Source organism: Macrobrachium nipponense, chromosome 23, assembly GCF_015104395.2.
Source record: "Macrobrachium nipponense isolate FS-2020 chromosome 23, ASM1510439v2, whole genome shotgun sequence".
NCBI classification, from domain to species: Eukaryota; Metazoa; Arthropoda; class Malacostraca; order Decapoda; family Palaemonidae; genus Macrobrachium; species Macrobrachium nipponense.
Window position 1 is genome coordinate 28,263,433 of NC_061090.1, and position 20,558 is coordinate 28,283,990.

General features: G+C 36.3%; 1 protein-coding gene across 2 annotated transcripts in view; it reads right to left on the minus strand.

The window, feature by feature from the left end:
* Positions 1-9,000, minus strand: part of LOC135199864 (laminin subunit gamma-1-like) — a gene marked incomplete in the record, with an annotated part of 139,165 nt that extends 130,165 nt beyond the window's left edge. For both annotated transcript variants that reach the window (XM_064228007.1, XM_064228000.1), the window contains 1 exon segment: positions 8,729-9,000. In XM_064228007.1, coding sequence (XP_064084077.1) covers positions 8,729-8,944 — 216 coding nt within the window.
* Positions 9,001-20,558: the final 11,558 nt, after the last annotated feature.

The window sequence follows — 20,558 nt, forward strand, 5'->3', positions numbered from 1 at the left end:
GACTAGATTAGGGTTTTCTGATTAGCTCTCTCTCCCCTTTTACCAATGATATACTGGAACTTTTTTTGGGGGGAGGTGGGGGGGTGTCCACCCAAGTATACACATGACCGGGAGGGTCACACATTCATATGCCGAGCTGGGTCATTGAATGCATCAACAAACCTTAACGGTTTGGCACCAAAGGCAACGAGTCAACTGAAACCTGAGAGCCAACAGAGTACTTGAAAGATAAAATGATAGAAAATCGGGTCATTCTTTAAGTTTTACTTAAAGCTAATACATGCTAAATAACATCTGATGCGTCAATTACCGCCCCCCCCCCCCCCCCCCCCCCCCCCCCCCCAATAAATTCTAGTCAGGGGGACCGTATTCTACCTTTCTAAAGCTTTCAAGGTTATGATCAATCAATACCTTTTAAAGTGTAGCCGAAGACAGGGCACTGCAAAGAATCTACAGTTGCTATCGTTATGGTCAATTAAGCTGGCCTTATGCCAGCACAGCAGGACTGTGCTCTTGGGGCAGACCGTAAAAAGAAGTCTTCAACACTGCCTCTAGTGAGCTGCAGAAAGGAACGGTGCAGGCAATAACCCCTGCAGGACGCCACCTGAGTACTCAGTGAGTGAAAGTAAAAGTGAGGCTCAATACAGGTGATACAAAGGATAGAAGATATATATATATATATATATATATATATATTATATATATATATATATATATATATATATATATATATATATATATATATATATATATATATATATAGATATATATATATATATGGTAAAAATGTTGTTACAACAGAATTCCATCTAATAAAAGAGCCCATAAAAACGCCAAAATATAAGAAAGTAAGTATACTACATTTCAGAGACTGCTGAAGAGAATATACACACACACACATATATTATACATGACAGGTAAAAAATGTTCTGTTACAACAGAATTCCATCTAATAAAAGGGCCCCGTAAAATACCAAAATATAGGAAAATAATTACTACTATATTTCAGAGACTGCTATAGAGGGAGACAGCAGTCTCTGAAATATAGTACTTACATTTCATATTTTGGCGTTTTTATGGGCTCCTTTTATATATAATATCTATATATATGTGTGTGTGTGTGTGTGTGTGTATAATGAGGAGATTCCTCACGTCTTAAAGAAATCAGGCATAACTAAGGATTCCTACCATATATATATATATATATATATATATATATATATATATATATATATATATATATATATATATATATATATATATATATATATAATATATATATATATATATATATATATATACAAAGTGGCTCACTTTGAAAATCAGGGATAAAAAGTGCCATACTAATTTGGTTTTGGTTTTGGTGGCCCCTAATAAGCGCATATCCGGTTTTTAGTTCTGAACAGCACAAGTTAGTTTTCATATTTTTATTACAAAGCAAGAGATGTTGCATTGTAATTCAACACGAAGGGCTTAAGATGATATATATATATATATATATATATATATATATATATATTATGATATATCATCTTGAGCCCTTCGTGTTGAATTACAAGGCAACATCTTTTGCATTGTAAAAAAAAAACTAACTTGTGTGTGTGTTTTTTTTACAATGCAATAATAAATAACTTCTGCTGTTCTGAACCAAAACCGGATACATATACAGAGAGAGAGAGAGAGAGAGAGAGAGAGAGAGAGAGAGAGAGAGAGAGAGAGAGAGGGTATTCTGAAAAAGATATAAAGACATTTACGAAGGAAATTCCTAAGCTGCCTTACGACAACCCACTACTACTTGCAAAGTCTAAATGTCATATCTGCATCCCGTCTGGCGTTACGCGCATGCGTGGAATTCTCGGATCTTAGATCAAGACAAAAATAAATTTAAAAAAAACATCTTAAAAAGAGCTTTTAAAAAAATAAATATACAAGTACGTTTCCTCTCCGAAGCATATTCCCCTTTTAAGACCGACGTACAGATGGCGCTGCAGTCGGGAGGTATACTACTTACAGCGCTACCAGCGAGGCACACTGTAGGCTTTCTAAGCCTCTTCCTCCTTACAAATACCTTAGATCTCTTACTACCGTATGGCTGTTCAACTTCTTTAACTTGACCCTCGTCCAATTTTTGTAAAATCTGTCTATGGGTCTTGCAAAGTCACTTTGCAATTTCGCTAAAATACTTTATCACCGTTGAAACAAATTAAGGTTATCGACTGTGTTATGACTCTAATGTCAATATAACATTGGATGCTTTCATAAAATATTAGGTTCCAAATCAAATCGAATTATTCACCAGCAAGATAATAATAATAATAATAATAATAATAATAATAATAATAATAATAATAATAATAATAATAATAACTTTAAATATTACAATGGAATACAACAAAGCCAAGGAACTAGATCGTTCACACACCACGAAGCTTACAGGCTTTAAAAACAAATAAATAAAAAAATGAATGAATGCAGACTTAGCAAAAATAAATAAATCACAACAAACGAGCTTAGTCAACCACATAGAACATGTAATTTTAAAAAATTAAATACACAGTACCTTTTCTCACAAGAAATACGTAAATGAATAAAAACATGAATATAAAGAGGAACTTGGCTTAATCGACAGAAAGTATAATAAAAGCAATTCAACATGAAAAACTTTGCCTGAGAGAAACTTGAAAAAAATATCAATAAAAAGCACAATTATCATACGAGACAAAAACAAAACAAATAAAAAGCCCAAATGAGCCTGGGAGAGAGAGACACATACACAAGGATGCTGCAACATTATCTATCTGTCATCCTGAGAGGAGAGAGAGAGAGAGAGAGAGAGAGAGAAGGGGGTTGCCATTAAGGAAGACACTGACACAGCCAGAGGAGAGAGAGAGAGAAAGGGGAGGATGCCATTAAGGAAAACACTGACAGCCCTAAGAGAGAGAGAGAGGAGGAGAGAGGAGAGAGAGAGAGAGAGAAAGGGAGAAATGGCCGGATTGCCCCTTGGAAAACACTGACAGCCCTAAGACAGAGAGAGGAGAGAGAGACGAGAGAGAGAGATGAGAGAAGAGAGAGACGAGAGAGAGAGAGAGAGAGAGGAAAGGGGAAGGAGGGGAATGGCATTAAGGAGCAAAAACAATGACACGCCCAATTAGACACCAAAGACGAAGAGAAAACAAAAGAGACGGGCGGAGTATAAGTAGAGAGAGAGAGAGAAAAAAACGAGAGAGATGAGAGAGGGGGAGGAGGGATGGGGGGGGGGGAGGGGGGGAGGGGGGGAATGCCATTTAAGAAAGACACAGACAAGGCCAGAAAGGACAACCACACACATGTACTACTGCCTGGGAGCCCTGGACACACCACCTCTTTATGAGCGGTTTAACCTTATTCAGGTTTTATTGGATAATCGACACTATGCTCCCGCCCCAATATAGGTCCTTCGGATGCCAGCCGGGTCATTGTGGGGTAGTGCTTGTGCGCGCGCGCGCGAGTGTTCGCCAAGTGTTTAAAAGTCTCCCCAAGCACACTGGGTGGGTATACCTAATGGGTGCCTAATTTCGAGGGTCTGTGGACTATAGTATACCCACTACAATTCGAAGGTCTCAGAAAACAATGTCCATTTAATGGAGTCTCTGAAACAATACCCACTAGCAAAAGTGCCCACTTTTGAAGGTCCCTCGTAGGTTCTTGTATATGGTATCCTCTTTCGAGGACCTCTGAAATAGTACCCATTACTCGAAGGTCTTTTGAGACAGTACCCACTATTCAAAGGTCTCAGCAACATTACCCAATAATCTTAAGCCTTTGAAACAACACTCGCTGTTCGAAGGTATCGGCAACAGTACCCAATATTCTGAAACAGTACCCACTATTCGAGGGTGTCAGAAGCAATATCAAACAAATGTTAGAAAAGCCTTCAAATTATAGGTCCTATTGGTAGATCTTTGATTAATGGACACTGAGAATAGCTGAACAGTGTACGAGACACTTTCTGATGATTTTCAAGTCAATATTAAAAGAGAAGTATGACAAAGTGCAATTTTTTTTACTCCGCAGAATATTAGGAACATGGCAAAAACGTTGCATTAAATGACAATGACATATAAGAATCGAAGTCTTACATTCAGTGAGACAAAGTGCAATTTTTTTTATTCCGCAGAAAATGAGGAACATGACAAAAACTCTGCATTAAATGACAATGAAAAAAAATCATAGTCTTACATTCAATGAGAAACTGAAACGAGAACATGACAAAATCGCAATCCCCCAAGTCTATATTAAAAGAAAAGTATGACAAAGTGCAATTTTTTGACTCTGCAGAATATTAGGAAATGTCAAAAACATGGCATTAAATGACAAAAAAAAAAAATCGTAGTCTTACATTCAGTGAGAAACATGACAAAAGTGCAATCCCCACTTCTAAACTAAACGAGAAACATGAAGAAATCGCAATCCCCCAACGCCTTACGAAAACACCAAAATAAAATGAACAAATTTAATGAAATTTTAAGAATTTTTTATGCATTTAAGTCACACATAACTCAGCTGTGTCTCTCTGGGTCGCACGGTACAAAAGGCGAATGTGATTATGATTATAATTCAGCTAACAACTCTTCACGTACAACAACAAAAACCGACGAATTTCCGGGAATCCGAGCAGAGGCGTAAGAATAAATGAAGTGTCAACTTGGACCATTCAAACCAACCCGAATATTACGGCTAACAAGAGAATAACATTAACCTTGCTTCACTGCCACTAAGAATACACTTTATTCCCGCTGCCGGCCATTTTTCAATTGAAGGAAAGCTTAAAACACACAGCTACAAACGGAAAGACCGACAGACGCATGAGTTGTATAATATAGCGTAGGCCGCGTCCACACTACAACAACAAAAAAATGTCATAAAACACATCGCCAACTTACCGCATACGTGTCACGAACGGGTTGGAAACAAGCAAGGCATCGGACCGATGTTCGGATATCAAATCTTTGGCAGAGGCTGGTTAATCGTGCGAAGGACTATACCTACTCGGTTTTTTTCCATCTGTCCACCCGCCTGTGGTGTTTGCGTATGGTAACACTGCGTCCAGGGCTTTAGATAGTAACGTTCAGCTTACATTCAACAATAATAACAATATCCTATTTCGAATATTAACGGTGTACTTCGCATACAGTAAATTATTAAAACACTTTTCAGTTGGAAATGTACACCCAGATATCCTTTTATTTACCTAAAACTTACGCATCGCGTAACTATCTAAAGCCCGGGACGCAGTGTTACCATGCGAAAACACCACAGGCGGATGGACAAATGGAAAAAAAAAGAGTATAGGTGCTAGTACTAGACATGGCGGAAGTCAAGATCTTAGAAAGTTAGTCCCTGCGGTATCAAAGTATTATAACGTACACCTATTTCTATATAGTGTGGTCGACGAATTTTATAAATAAATAAAATATCTTCGTGTGCCCGTCTACTTTACAATACCCGGTCTATAGTACTTAGCACTCGGAGTAGGTGACGCGTAGGTAACAACCCAAAGTAGCATCACACCCGTCTTTTAAATGCTCGCTTGGGAGACGTATATCTATAAACTCTCATGAAGGAAATATATCTGACTCAGCAATTTAACATTAAATTAAAAAAAAAAATACTGAGGCTAGAGAGCTGCAATTTGGTATGCTTGATGACTGGAGGGTGGATGATCAACGTACCGATACGCAGCCCTCTAGCCTCTGTAGTTTTTAAGATCTGAAGGCTGACTGAAAAAATGCCACTGAACCTCATCCCTTAAAAGACATGGTAGGCACCTTACGTGAGGCAGACTTATTAATTTAGGGAATACAAAATAAAGTAGAGAATTCGGCACTCAGGAAATTAATGATATGAAGTATTAATCCAACTTGCTTGCCTTTTGGGAGTGTCTTTGTGAAACGTCTAATATTCAGAGTTAATGGGATTTTTTTGGGGGGGGCATAACGTAAAACACAGAAAAAAACCTTGTAATATATATATATATATATATATATATATATATATATATATATATATATATATATATATATATATATATATATATAGAGAGAGAGAGAGAGAGAGAGAGAGAGAGAGAGAGAGAGAGAGAGAGAGAGAGAGAGCTATATATATGTACATATTTGCAAAACGCAATAATACCGTTATGAAATGCTTCGTCTATTACACTGAGAGAGAGAGAGAGAGTACATCCTGCAAGTGCCTCTGAGCCAATAATCATCCATGACGGACACGTGCACCGAAGGAACTTTCGGGCGCAGAAAAATGCCCCAAGGATGCCCCGTGCCAATACAGGATTCGTGTCACGTCTGTCTCCTCAAAGATCGAGAGAGAGAGAGAGAACCTTTCTCTCTCATCTTTAACATGTTGACTTCCAGGCATTCTGTCTACTCGGAGACCCATGTGCAGATCAAGAGAGATAGAGAATAGAATTGAATTTGAACTGAATAAAGAACTTAGACCAAAGGCCAAGCACTGGGACCTATAGGGCATTCAGCGCTAAAACGGAAATTGACAGCAAAGGGTTTGAAAGGTGTAACAGGAGGAAAACCTCAAAGCAGTTGCACTATGAATGGTACAGTAAAAGGAACGAAGGGGGTTGCAGCTTGGCGCTGAAGGAGAGAGAGAAAGAGAGAGAGAGAGAGACTGACTAAACGTCAGTGCCATAAATACATGACGGAATTGTGAAATGACAGCGGCCTATACTATAGCTTAGGCCTATGGGGGATTAGTCTATTTACTTGGGGGCTGTCCCATCCAAAACTGATAGCCGTATCTGCTGGTTCTCGTTAGCCCTTCTCAACAACAGCTGAACGTATACTAAGTCATGTGGAACCCGATTCATGTGTCAGTTGTTACCCTGGATTATGGCGAATTTGTTTTCACAGCTATGCTCAATTGTTATAATTCTGTATTCATATACACATATTCACTTTTCGAACAGGCCTGGGTATTTGGAGGAATTCTTAATAAAAAATGTAATACTTGAAATATCCGTTATTTCCTTTGCAATAAAACAACTAGTACTAGTAGAAAAGTTGTAGTTCTAATGGTATACAGATGATAACATCTGTATAATCTTTGAAATGCAGTAGCCTATGTTGTTTTTAATTTTCAAAAAATCACACGAAAATATCTGAGCTCTGAGGGTATTCTACACTAAAGTACATAGCTTCCAAAAATCAAATATATATAATAAATTCAAATACTTTTTTTTATCCCAATAAAAATAGACTTTTCAAATCCGGAATTTCAAAATCTCCTCTCTCAATTCAGGTCTCATTGTTACCTAAACTAAATATCTGAACAGAAATTAAAGCTACTGCTTACGAATAACAAAACAATAATCTTCATAGCAGGGTTGAAATATATTTCATTAAGCTAAAATGATGCCTTTTGGAGATTTTGGCTGAACTCTCATTTTACAGATTTTTTTAACTGAATTTAAAATTTCCAAGGCGATTTTTCCTTACATCTCAAGAAACTAAGAAGTTTTTAAGCTAAAATGAATAACTTCAATTATTTCTTAAGTGAACGAAAAAACTTCAAGAAGTTCTGAAGTGAATTATAAGACTAGGAAGCATTCTAGATTATAGATAAGTGTAAGGTGGAATCCTAGACTCAACTAACGAATAATAATAATGATTAAAATTGGACCATTGAGTTACGCTTCTAAGCATTAAAGGAAGGTGGAAACTGAAGAAAAACCATATAAGAGAAGTACAACGAAGAAGAGGGCGTAGAGAATGAACGAAAAGAACATTAAAAGACAGAAAGCAACGTAGCTGGGGAAGCACCCAGGAAACGATGCTGAAGGAACCTTTAGACTCTGAAATACCAAAGAGTAAGCTTAGGAAAAGTCTGTTCATTACATTAGGCAGTAATTACAGCAGAAGAAAATTCCAAAGCTTGGCAGTAAAAGGAGAGAAAACAGGGTCTAGAGTAATGTTAATGTCAACGGCTTCAGAGTGAATGATATGGGGTAGAAGCAAATGCAGTTATGAACCCCTTCCAAAATATTTTTTTTAAAATCTCTTCAAAACCTGTTTCATTTCAGGAAAATAACAGTCAGATGGACTTTACTAACTTGTGCTTTTAAATACTAAGGTTAGCTGTGAAAAATTCTCTCTCTCTCTCTCTCTCTCTCTCTCTCTCTCTCTCTGACAATAATTTATCAGTATTAAATAATTACTCAATTTCTCTAAAATCAACTGAGCATTTTAAGTATTATCGCGTATGTCTACATACGTAGGCCTATAATTGAAAATGCCATCATCTTCAGATAAAACAAAATTCAGCTTCATGTTAATATTACAAGTAGGTACTGTAGGAAGTAAAAAAGGTCTGATTATTGTCTATAGATACTATAGGAAGCAAAAAAAAAAGTTTAATTGCCTATACAAACATTCCTGACTTGATTTTACGAGCAATTAAAAGCAACTGTTACAATGGGTCTGAGGTGGTGGCGAAAAACAAAAGGACTTTCTCACGCTCTTCTACACATTACTTTCCTCTGGGGGAGGTTCACGAACCCTAGAGAGGAGGTCAGAGATTATGCCGACTCGTCAACGTCCATTCTACCTTGAATTTTAATACGGAAAATAGGGAAAAAAACTCTTTAGCTTTTCTATCGAATGCATAAAATCAGACGAGACACCATCGTGTGTGTAAACAAAACTACTCCTTCGTCTGCACCAACCTGCGGCAAACCCTTATCGTTGTAGCACCTCGACGTCCTGCCCGAATCGGCCTCTATGGGCTCGAAGGTTTGGAGTATCCCCTGCGAGAACACGGAGGGATACTGGCCATATTGTCCTCTAGAGTTACAGACACAGCACACAAGCACTACTGCCAGTTTTAAAAAAACCTGGCCGACGGCGGCGGTGGTAGTCCTGAGCAGACACGAGCGCGCCATGACGTTCACTAACCAATAAGCATGACTACACTGACACGAACGATGCCTTCTGCTCGAGTATAAGCTCGAATCTCGACCTTATGCCTCCGCACCCTTGCCAGAGGTACGAAACGTGACTACGTTTCTGCGTTAAAATGACATGAATTAACCTTAGACATATTCTTCCCGCGCAAAGTCATAAAGGCTACCTAAAAAATTCCTGTATAACTGAAAAGTTAAGATAGTTCATGATAGTTTTTTGAAAGGGACTTCAGCCACGACGTCTGCACGACATCCAACGTTGCCGTGCTTTCATTGTGGGATACCCTCCTTTGAGACGCTGAGGGTGAGGCTGGTGTCCACCTCTTGAGACGTCCGGCATCACGGCCTCGCTAAGATGTCGAGTTGAGAAATTTATTTGAATGAAACTATCACAGATTTAAAAGAAAAAAAAAACTATTCTTCTCTATAGATTAGTTTTCATTAGGATCAACTGATATATTTTTTTTTTCTTTTTGCAGCTTCGAGTTATTCAGATACAAGTTACGAAATGTTGCGATCCATGAACAGTATAATTAACAGAATAACTTCGAGTTATCGTCGGGTACTTTCTTATGAGAAACAGCGGATAACCAGTTCTCATTCAAACACCACAGCGTCACGCAAATCCGTCTGTAGTTATATATATATATATATATATATATATATATATATATGTGTGTGTGTGTGTGTGTGTGTGTGTGTGTGTGTATATATATATATATATGTATATATATATATATATTATATATATATATGTGTGTGTGTGTGTGTGTGTGTGCGCGGCGCGCGCGTGTGCTTATTTAAAACCACGCCCTATTTGAGAAATTTGCCTCCATAAAAAGAAAGCAAGGCATTGCAGACAATTTTGATATACACCTCCCCAGAGAGCCCATTAGTAGCTTTGTTGAACACTGTTGAATGGAGACATTCTCTCTATCTCTCTTTCTCTCTCTCTCTCTCTTCCAAGTTAAAATAGGACTTTCCACTCCAATTAAGATATGCACTTGTTTTAGTTGATGCTGTACCCATTGTTAAAACAATTGAAAAGATTTTCCCGCATTTCTACCTGACTGTGAACAGCAAAGAACCAAGAACTGTTTTGACAGTGTTTATAAAACTTGCAACGCGTTACACAGGCCTGTGTTTGCAACCACAGTGTCATGTGTAGAATAAGAAAGCGAGCCATGCTTTTCAATAAATAGTTATTGAAATTGTTGTCGAATATACAGCTAAGCTATTGGCGCTGTTCAACAATTATCATAGGCTAGATTACATTATAGCCTAGGCTAAGCTTAGGGTGCATGCTGTGAGGAGGAAGAATACTATCCCAAATAAACTTTTTGTATTTCAAGGAACGTTATAGAAACGAACCAGTCGTAGAATGTAAGCAATTTTAAACCCTAGGAATGATTACAGAAAATACATAGGTCAGACGTCTCTATTCGCCACCAACTGTCGACAACCTTAACCTTGAAGAAGAAGAATCTATTGTCTTTAACAGCAAGAGCCATATACCGCTTAGACTGAAACACTAACCTAGACCGATACTAGCCAGTTATAGAAGGTTACATAGTTTAACTGATATTATTGTATTAATGTACTTTGATTATACATACATACATACATATATATGTGTGTATATATATATATTAATCAGATTTTCTTGTGTTGGACTATTAGCGTTCAGAGGTCTACACCTGCCCACTTTATTCCCTGTCACATCTTACCTATTCAGTGGATGGTTTTGGGGAATAAAGTACCTGTGTTGGTAGGGCGCAATGCAGTGGTCCACACCAGGCCTTTTCACACTTTTGGGATGCCCTTGGGCAAGCCCCCTTGCTGGCATATGGTCAATCTAATCTTTTAAACGCTTAGCTTCGTCAATTTTTTTTTTATTTTAACTTGTATAGAATTAATAGAAAAAGATTAAGAACAAACAGCAACACATACGGGAGAGAAACCCCTTCACACTATAGCTTTCCTAGAGCGGGAAATATTTGTTCTCTCATTGGCTGTAGCAATATAATCTACAGCCCTGGTTGGTCACAGTAAATAGTGACGTCACACAATCTCTTTTCCAAGAATGAATACTGTGTCTACCGGCTGTTATTGCTTTACACTAAGTGATAGTTGCCACAAGACGTAAGAGGTCTTTTAATCCTGTTTTATATATTTTTTACAATGTTTTGCGTCACACGTGTCTGTTATTAAAAAAACTTTACGACATATTCCTAACACTATAAGATAGAGGAAAAATAATGAAATGCGTTTCATTCACTAATTATTCGAGCTTTCCCTTTTAAAAATATTGTATTTTATTTGATTATTTTACCTTCCAATCTCGATTTATCATTATTTATTTGATTATTTACCTTCCATCCAAATCTCGATTTATTATATCCAGAAACAGAGCTATCAGTTCTGAATATAAGTTCTTTTGTTAGATACAAGATTATATTTTATTACCCATAATTCAGTTAATATTCATATAGATTTTTTCAGCAGCTATACCAATATGTGTTTAATCATAAAATGAAAGAAATTCACTTAGTTTTATGTAAAATATTTTGCTCCTATTAGACTGCCTTATTCTCAATCAGATACTATTTCAGGAGTTAGGTCGAAGGATTTGACTGGTTCCTACTCTATCTCGGTTCTGGTACCGTGGCCACAGGATGCCAGGGGGCAGCGTACAGGGTAATATCCCAACTTTATCGTCACCTTTGTATCAGAAGAAAACGTTTCTCTCCCCCCCCCCCCCCCCACCTTTGAACTCCCCCCCCCCCCCCCCACCACACCACAGAAAATAGCTTTTTCTACCGTTCGTCATAATGCATACATTAATTCTGATTCTTTCCCTTTTTTGTTTTTGTTTTTGTTTATTGACTGATATCCCTCTTACTGTGTAATGATAAGCTTAGCCTACCTTATTTAGTGCAGGATTTTTTTTTAAAAAATAATATTTTAAGGTTCACGTACCAAGAGCAAAAGCTTAAATTAGCAAGGCACAACAACAGCTGGAAATTCAAACAACAACAACAATATCCCCAAAGCGAGTTGTAAGTGGTATTAGGTACACTGACAAATTAGGGGGGGATGTGGGGTGGGGGAATAAACCACATTATAAACCATCTTAAGGGTCCCCACTATAACCCTGCCAAGTTTCATTCCCATCTGACCAGCCGTTTGGCCGTGATTGAATGACAGACGGACGGACAGACGGACATAAACACACCTCTCCCCCCCTTTAGAGTAAGGTTGGCTGGCATCTGTGCTCGGTTGACGAATATTATTGTAGGCCTTATAGATGACTTTGTTCACTGTTAATGTGCTGTAAATGGCTAAGTCACACATAGTGGGGATATCGTGGGATTTTCCATATCGAGTTGACAATTATCGGTGAATGGATATAGCTCTTTATTTATCTTTTAATTAGTTCTCTCCTTTGGTTCTTCTACCACTCCGATCTAATGAGATTAAGGACGATAATGATAGAAGTTGTAAAGCCTCATAACTTTTATAGGGGAGGCTCTTATTATTATTATTATATATATATATATATATATATATATATCATATATAGATATATATATATATATATAATCCTATGTGCCTCCCTTATGAAAGATTTCTAGATCTGCCGCTGATATATATATATATATATATATATATATATATATATATATATATATATATATATATATACTATACATATATATATATATATATATATATATGTATATATATAATGGTTTTGATATGCATAAACCAGATATGATGTGCTTCTCTCAAAAACGCAACTATATCAAAGTTATCAGGCTTTACAACTTTACAACCAGTATCATTATTGTTCTTAACCTAACTAGATTCGAGGGATAGAAGAACCAAAGGGGAGGACTAACCGATAATTATCAACTCAACATGGAAAATTCCACGATATCTCCACTACATGTGCCATAGCCATTAACAGCACAGAAACAATGAACAAATTCACCGTAAGTCTGACAATAATAATTGTCAACGAAGCACAGATGCCAGCCAATACCTAATACCACTTATAACTGACTGAAAAAAACGACGAAAATCAAATATGGTTGAAATACACTTATATAGAACATTTACGAGTCTTACCTTAAGGTTTCTATTATTAGTTGGTAAATCCAGAGGCGCTATTTTTTTTACACTAACAAAGTCAACATCACACTTATTAAGGTTAAACTTCATTAGATTTGAAGTAAAATAAATAAAAACAAAGCAGAAAAGCAAGGAAGACAGACATGTCAACTGAGGCAAAGGGTACAAGTATTAGGGCTGTTGCCTTGTATAATAAGGCGCCCTATGAGGTAATGTTAGACTTGCGATAATCTTACGCTAAGTCGGTTGGTTATGCACTTCCATACTCATTGGAGTGTCTTGGGGTTTGTAGATCACTTACGAAGTCGGTATTATCTTCTTTGGTTATGACGACGATGTGTTAAACTCATGATGATTCGGCAATGATGAGAGGTTCTAGTAGAAAACATGAAGTATAAAAATACATATATTCTTCTGAGATTACATGGTGAAGATCAGGTATGATTGTACAGGTCTTCTAATGACGATGGCTTGATCCCTTCTGCCAATGATGATGGCTAATTCTGTTCTGTTCCGACTACCATCTCGGTTACAAGTCATAAAGGAAGCAGACAGTAGCTCGAACATATGAACATACATACAAAATGAGACACATTAGAAATCACGTAGGCCGTTTGAATTATAGGTCGCGGTAGTTGTCTCAAGCAGGGAGCTTGGACTAATGTTTTCAAAACAAATGAATGACTACAGGTGACGGCACGTCAACTTAGCCTAATTGTATGTATCTGTCATCTTTATTGTCTCTGGTCTGATCACATTCCTGCAAGCAATCTGGTTGACCTCTTTAGTTTTAGTCTTTTATATATATGGAATAACATTCCATATTTTTATTATGTAACTCTTACATAAAAGCTCGGTCAGCTACCAAAACCAACCACTGAATATTACTCAAGCTTGACTTGCATTTGACTTATAGGAGTGTGATACAGACACTATGTGAATATATATAGATATGTAGAAAATACTTATAAGTAAAAAAAAAAAATTCATGGTGTACACAAATACAGATTCAAGTAGTAAGATATAAGACATAATATGCATATGATGATATTTGTAAGTAATAGTGATCACGTGATATATATACTGATACAGTTTTTTCACTTCATCTCTTTAAGATACATATGCTACAGAAAATACTAATGTACTCTGATAATCGCATAGAATAAAGATTAACATGATAAAAATCATATTTTAACTGATAAAAATTCATATATGAATTGATAATAATTATTAATGTTTATGCTGATTGATTGATTCGTTGATTTTTATGCTAACTGTTATATATCTGCAGTTATTGGTAAGATAAAAGGTAACAGATTGATTATAGGCTACCTGATTTATTTATACATATGTAATATGATTCCATATAATTATGATTAATATATGTTGGCACTTTAAATAGATTCCTAGTGCGTACACGCAAAGATATATTTCGACTCTGTTATTTATGATCATTTATATATAGGATACATGTACTTTACTTTATATAGGATACATGACCGAGGTTATACTACTACACATTTAACTAGCGTTCGAACAACTTTTCGTCCATTACACAGTTCCAGACAACCACCCATAGCCACATGAAATGGCCAATTCCAAATGGTTAAAACAAGGGGAAAATTGCCTGGCGGGGTCCAATGTTCTATTTCGGCCTCATACTTGTTCTCTGCATCCTAAGCCACACGAATACGTTTGCGATGAATAAAATCATCCCCAGCACGAGTCCTTCGCCAGCACGTAGAGTTGAATATCCTTCTGGTCGTAATTGTCGGAAGTATGTCCCTTTTGTAGTCGATTTCCGACAGCCGCCGGAGCATTCCGCATTAAAACGAGATTAACGACTGGATATGGGTGTCAGTCGAAGAAGTCCACGAGATAAGCTTGTTCACTTATGATGGTGCTTATTCCTTTCACATTGTAGGCGGTTGTTACTTGACTGCAGTCGTCCGCAGCGACGAACTATTTTTTGAAGTTGCGATGTGACACATTCGTAAAGCAGGATACTGTAACCAGGTTCCATTAATCAGCCTGCAAGTGAAATTATACTTGTCACAAGGGCAAAGTAAATTCAGAACATCAAATACGGGAGGGAGAGAGGCAATTAAGACCAGACGTTAACCCACAATGAATTCGTTGATACTTTATGGAATTCAAAAGTCAGCTGTACAAACTTTTATCCTCCATGGCATTAATAATGAGTGAACTATCCAGGTCTATGATGACTGTAAAAATATCCAATAATTATAAAAAAATAAAACAGATATCAATACGAATCCCAAAGAAAATTTGATATTACTGGTAGTAAGTTACTAGACAAAGAATGGAAAACGGAGCTATTTGTAAGATTGCCAGGCAACATAGAGTCAAAGAGAATAATAATCATGATTCTGTATTTCTCTATGCTTACTAAAATTAATTTGTGATAAAATCCGATCCTATGTGCCCCTAACAAAAGTTTTCCTATTCAAATTTCTCCTGCATATCTGAGGTTAATTTTAAAACTTTATTAATAGGCAGTAGATGCAACGAAAGAACCCACTATGTAACTAATTTCTATATAAACTTTGGGTTTTTCGAGAAAATGTGACATTTTCCCATGAATGTGATTTACTTGAATTGTAATAGACTAATGTTGCAAGTAAATATTTCACATCCATGACTTGATACTTCTAAATGTCCGTTTACCAATGTCATAAGCTGAATTATTGACTCTAATTGTCTATGAGGTTCAGAAAAAATTAATTCATTTCGATGTTATAGAAATTCTATTTGCTTATTTTGTTCATTAATTTTAAAACGATTGTGATTCCTTAACCAAGCTTGCATTGCAATGCGGATAAGAATAGGTTATGGCTATGTATGTCATCATGACCTATGAACCACATGTGAAGTTCATGAGCTAAACATTCCTCTCTCCAGTCAACCTGCTTTGCAAGCACGAGACGACACACACAGATGAAGCCTGTGCAAGCAGATTATTGAGGTTAAAAGGAACAATGCTGATACGGCAAACGCGCCAGACACCTTTGGGACTGATGACGTCGTCACTTGGCAGGAGATTGCTCTCAGCCAGCTAAGAGTTACGTTACTTGCTGTAATAAATACGACTTTAGTATAAATTGGGTATTTTTTGGTTTTAATACTCCACCCACACGAGAAGAATGTCTGAAAAAAAACAGTACCAAAATTGAACAATATATTAGTTTCATGTTGGAAATCTGCATGATTGTAAATAAATGTAATTATGTTAAATTAGATATTCCTTATTCAAACTAATGAAAAAAAGGTTTCCATACAAATTCTATATATATTATTTGCCCTGTAAGATCCATATAGGATTATTCCATAGATATACATTTTCACTTCTAGACTTCCTGACTAAAATCTATTTTATTTTATTTTATTTTTTTTATTTTTATTTTTTTCATTGACTACGAATATAAATCACTAGGACAGACAATATGTCAGTAGGTTTTGATATGTGTTTGAACTTTTAGCTTTTTTGTCATTACTAAGCGTTAAGTTAGAGTTCAAATCTTTACGCATATATATTTGGATATTTATTAACTATGGTTACGTTTTTGCTTAATGATTTTATCGTGATTCCCTCCTTTTTTGTTATAATTTGTAACCCTTCCGAATTCTTACGGAGTGTATTATATCGACTCCACTGTATCCATATTTATTTTATTTTTTATATTTGTTTATTTATATATTTTTTTTTATATATTTGATAAATTAATGGTTGGCTTGAATATGTGGAAAAGTGTTCTAGCGGCGTACCGTATAAGGCTACTTGCGGTATCATTTCTATAGATACAAGATATGAATAATAAAGGTATTTAAAACCGCGAGAACTGCTATAATCCAGTTCGGATCCAATATCACGAGTTGTAACTCGTAAGACATGACACTTTTTTTTTTTTATCTATCCGTTCTACCAAACCTATTGACTCTGGGTGATAAAATATAGTATTGGTTTTCTTAATGGAAAGGAATTCACACAACGAGTTAAGGAGATTATTATTGATTTACACCACCCGAGTCAGATTATTATTATGTGTTGAATTCATGTTTACTGATTTAGCACTCATAAATATTCCTAGCGCACTCAATTGCGGTGTTTGTTTTTAGTGCTATTAATTCTATATAACGTGTCAAGGAAACTATTAACACTAAGAAGTGGTTTATTTCCTCTGTCAGACTCGTAATTCTGTTATAATTCTACGTATATTCTTTCAAGGATTGATTTGGCACAGGATAGGCCCCTAAACTGACAGGTGTCTTAGTGTATCCCTTGTTTTCATGACACGTGTTACAATTAGTTATGTGCTTTTTATATCTGTAAGCATTGTAGGCCAGTAAAACAGTGATTTGGCTTTCTGTGACATAATAGAGAACCCTGGATGACGGAATGCAACCAGTTTAGGACGATTGGTATGAAAGAGATTATTACTACTACCTGGTCGTTAGTCACCTGCTGTGTTCTTCGGGTTTTCCTCGCCACGGACCTACATATAATATTACACTTGATTACATAATTCTGATACACATACTATAAATATACTTTTGCTTTAGGGTTTCTGTTCAAAGTATTTATTGTTTTGCTTAGCTGCGGACCCTGTTTCCGTTCAAAGTGTTTATTGTTTTGCTTAGTTGCTGACCCTGTTTCCATTCGAAGTGTTTATTGTTTTGCTTAGCTGCTGAGCTTGTTTCCGTTCGAAGTGTTTACTGTTTTGCTTATCACTGTTGACTCTTGCTTTGTTCAGTTTGTAACAGTTCTGCGCTCCGACCCAGATATTCAATGCTCGCGATCTCTTGGTTAATGAATTTTTCTTGTTTTAGATACGGTTTTTAACAATAGCACGGATGTTTCTATAACTTTTAGTCCAATTAAGGGTTCTTTGCAGTATGGTGCGGGATTGCGGGGGATAATGCGTCAGCTATGATAATTGCTTTCCCAAGTAGATGTCTTAACTTGGCTCCAAAGACCTGAATGATCCTATGCTGCCGAGTTCTTTTGGGACTGTGATTAAAGCCTTTGAAAAACTCGGTAAAGGACTCATGTTCAGTAAGGACTTTATCAGGATAGCCATAGATTATGAACTTAAAATGTACTAGTGAGTTAAAGATACCTAGCCCTTCTTGCCTATTACTGCATATTTACTTTAAGAGGGCTTTAGTTTACGTGAATAAAAAGCTATAGGGAAGAACTGTTTATCATATTGCTGAAGTAGTACCCTCTTACCCCTTGGTCTGAGGGGTCTGTTGCAATAAAAAAAATTCCTTATTTAAATCAGGGATTTTTAAGTTAGGTGAGCTGCATTATTCCGCTTTTAAGATATCGAACGCCTGTTGATGCTTTTCAGACCATAATAAATCTATGCCCTTCTTCGTAAGATCTGTTAAAGGAGCTGTCATGATTGAAGAGTTACATATTTACATACGATTGTAATACCCACTACAGCGCAAAAGTGCTGTATCCCCTTTTTATGTTAATAGGTACCGGAAGTTATGAATAGCCGACACCTTACCATGGACTACTTAAGACCTTGACTAGACACATAAAACGTAAATAAACATGTTCGGTTTTTAAAAACTCACATTTAGATATTTTACTCTGAGATTATTTGTCTTTGTCTCTGTAGCACTAGCTCTAGTTTATGTGAATGTACTTCTAAGGTATTAGAAAAGATTACAAGATCAACCATATAGGCATGTAGGTTATCCCCTAAAAGTCTCCAAACACTATATTGTAATTGGGGCGCAACGTAATCCGGAGGCATACGTAAAAATTGATAATGTCCCCTGAGTGTGCTGAAAACGGTGTATGAGGTACAATCACTTAGGTAATGGTATCTGGTAAAAGCCTTTAAGTAAGTCCAATCGTTTTCTTGTTTAAGCGACAGAAATCTGCGCAGATACGCCAAGTCCGATCTTTTATGGCATGACGTTTGAGGGAAAAATTATATGGGCTATTTGATTTCCTAATGACTTCTATTACTAACATTTTTCAACTTCGTCATTTATCTCTATTTTGAAATTTCATTGGGAGTCTATACGAAGGTACGTATATAGCTTTATGTTTTGTCTTAGACTGTATTTTCTTTCAATGACATCGTTTTTCTCCCAGAGATCACTCGCTAGTGGAGAAACCTTCCTGGTATTCAGATAAAAGATAAAAAAATTTTTTGTTTTTTGCTGAATCACCTCTGCTTGAATGACTTTACGGATATTACTTTAGATAGAGTATAAGAGAGATTCATCTACGACTGATTGGGCGTGATTAAAAATTAGCAACAATAAAAAAAAATGCGATATTTATATGTATAGGTTTTGTGGATTACTAGATTAACTTGTTGCTGTGAGTCAACCGTGTCTAGGGCTTTGTTCGCGGAAATCGTTATATTTCAGAGTGTCGGGAAGGATTAAAATTTCATTTCCCAGCAAAGTCTTTTTACATGCACTAACGCATTCGAGGGTGCATGCGTCTCGAGATTTTGCGTGCAAACTGCGACTGCGGTTGTGGGAGAATTCTGTTGGGTCGTTGAACAATATCACGATTTATGAGGCAAATGATTTGTTCCTCTATATAAGTTATTATTTGATTAATTGTCTCTTTTTGTTCAAACGGATTTTAATATGTTTGAAGGTTTATGGAATTTTCCTTTGATAAACACGCCTTATTTTGCAGAGGGTAAGATAATATTTTGTATACCCCTAGATGGATATCTTACAATTACGCTAGATACAGATCAATGTTTTTTATAACTATAGAGGTATCTGTAAGCGCTCGCTTATCTGGACTTCTCAATAGGGAAGTTCAAACAACAGACGGTGAGTCTGTAAATACAGGATATTACGTGTACTAAAGGAATAAAACAAGATATTCTAATTTTTACGGCGCGTACAGTCGGGCTTAATCCACCACTACTTATAATAACTTATTGTATTAAAATTACGAGGACCTGCTCTGTATTGGCATAAAAAAAGGTATGGCATAAATGATCCAACATCGTTTTTCCTCTCCGCTGAAGTCACTTATGTGGAATGTACTATGCTTTGAACACTCGACAGATTTAACTGACCCTGACCGTTGACGAGATGACACAGTAACCAAGTTTGCATAAGCATGATTTGTTTGATTCTGATATTTAGGGCTACTGTTTACCATCGGAATGTATTGTGTGTTTTTAGCATTCTGTTGTTGGTTACGTATAAAGCAACGAACGTATGAATGACGAACTATTAGGAATTGAGCGATTACTATTAAGACAAGTTATCTCTACTGCATTCAATATTAACTGTTTGTACTTGCTGTTGTTTACTTCATTCTTTGCTAAAATTTGAAATAGTGAGGGATCCTGGTCAGCGCATTTAGCCTAATGAAGTTTTTTTATAGATATGTTATTCCTTGCAATCCAGCCGTATTTTTAAAGTTAAGTTGAGTCATGAG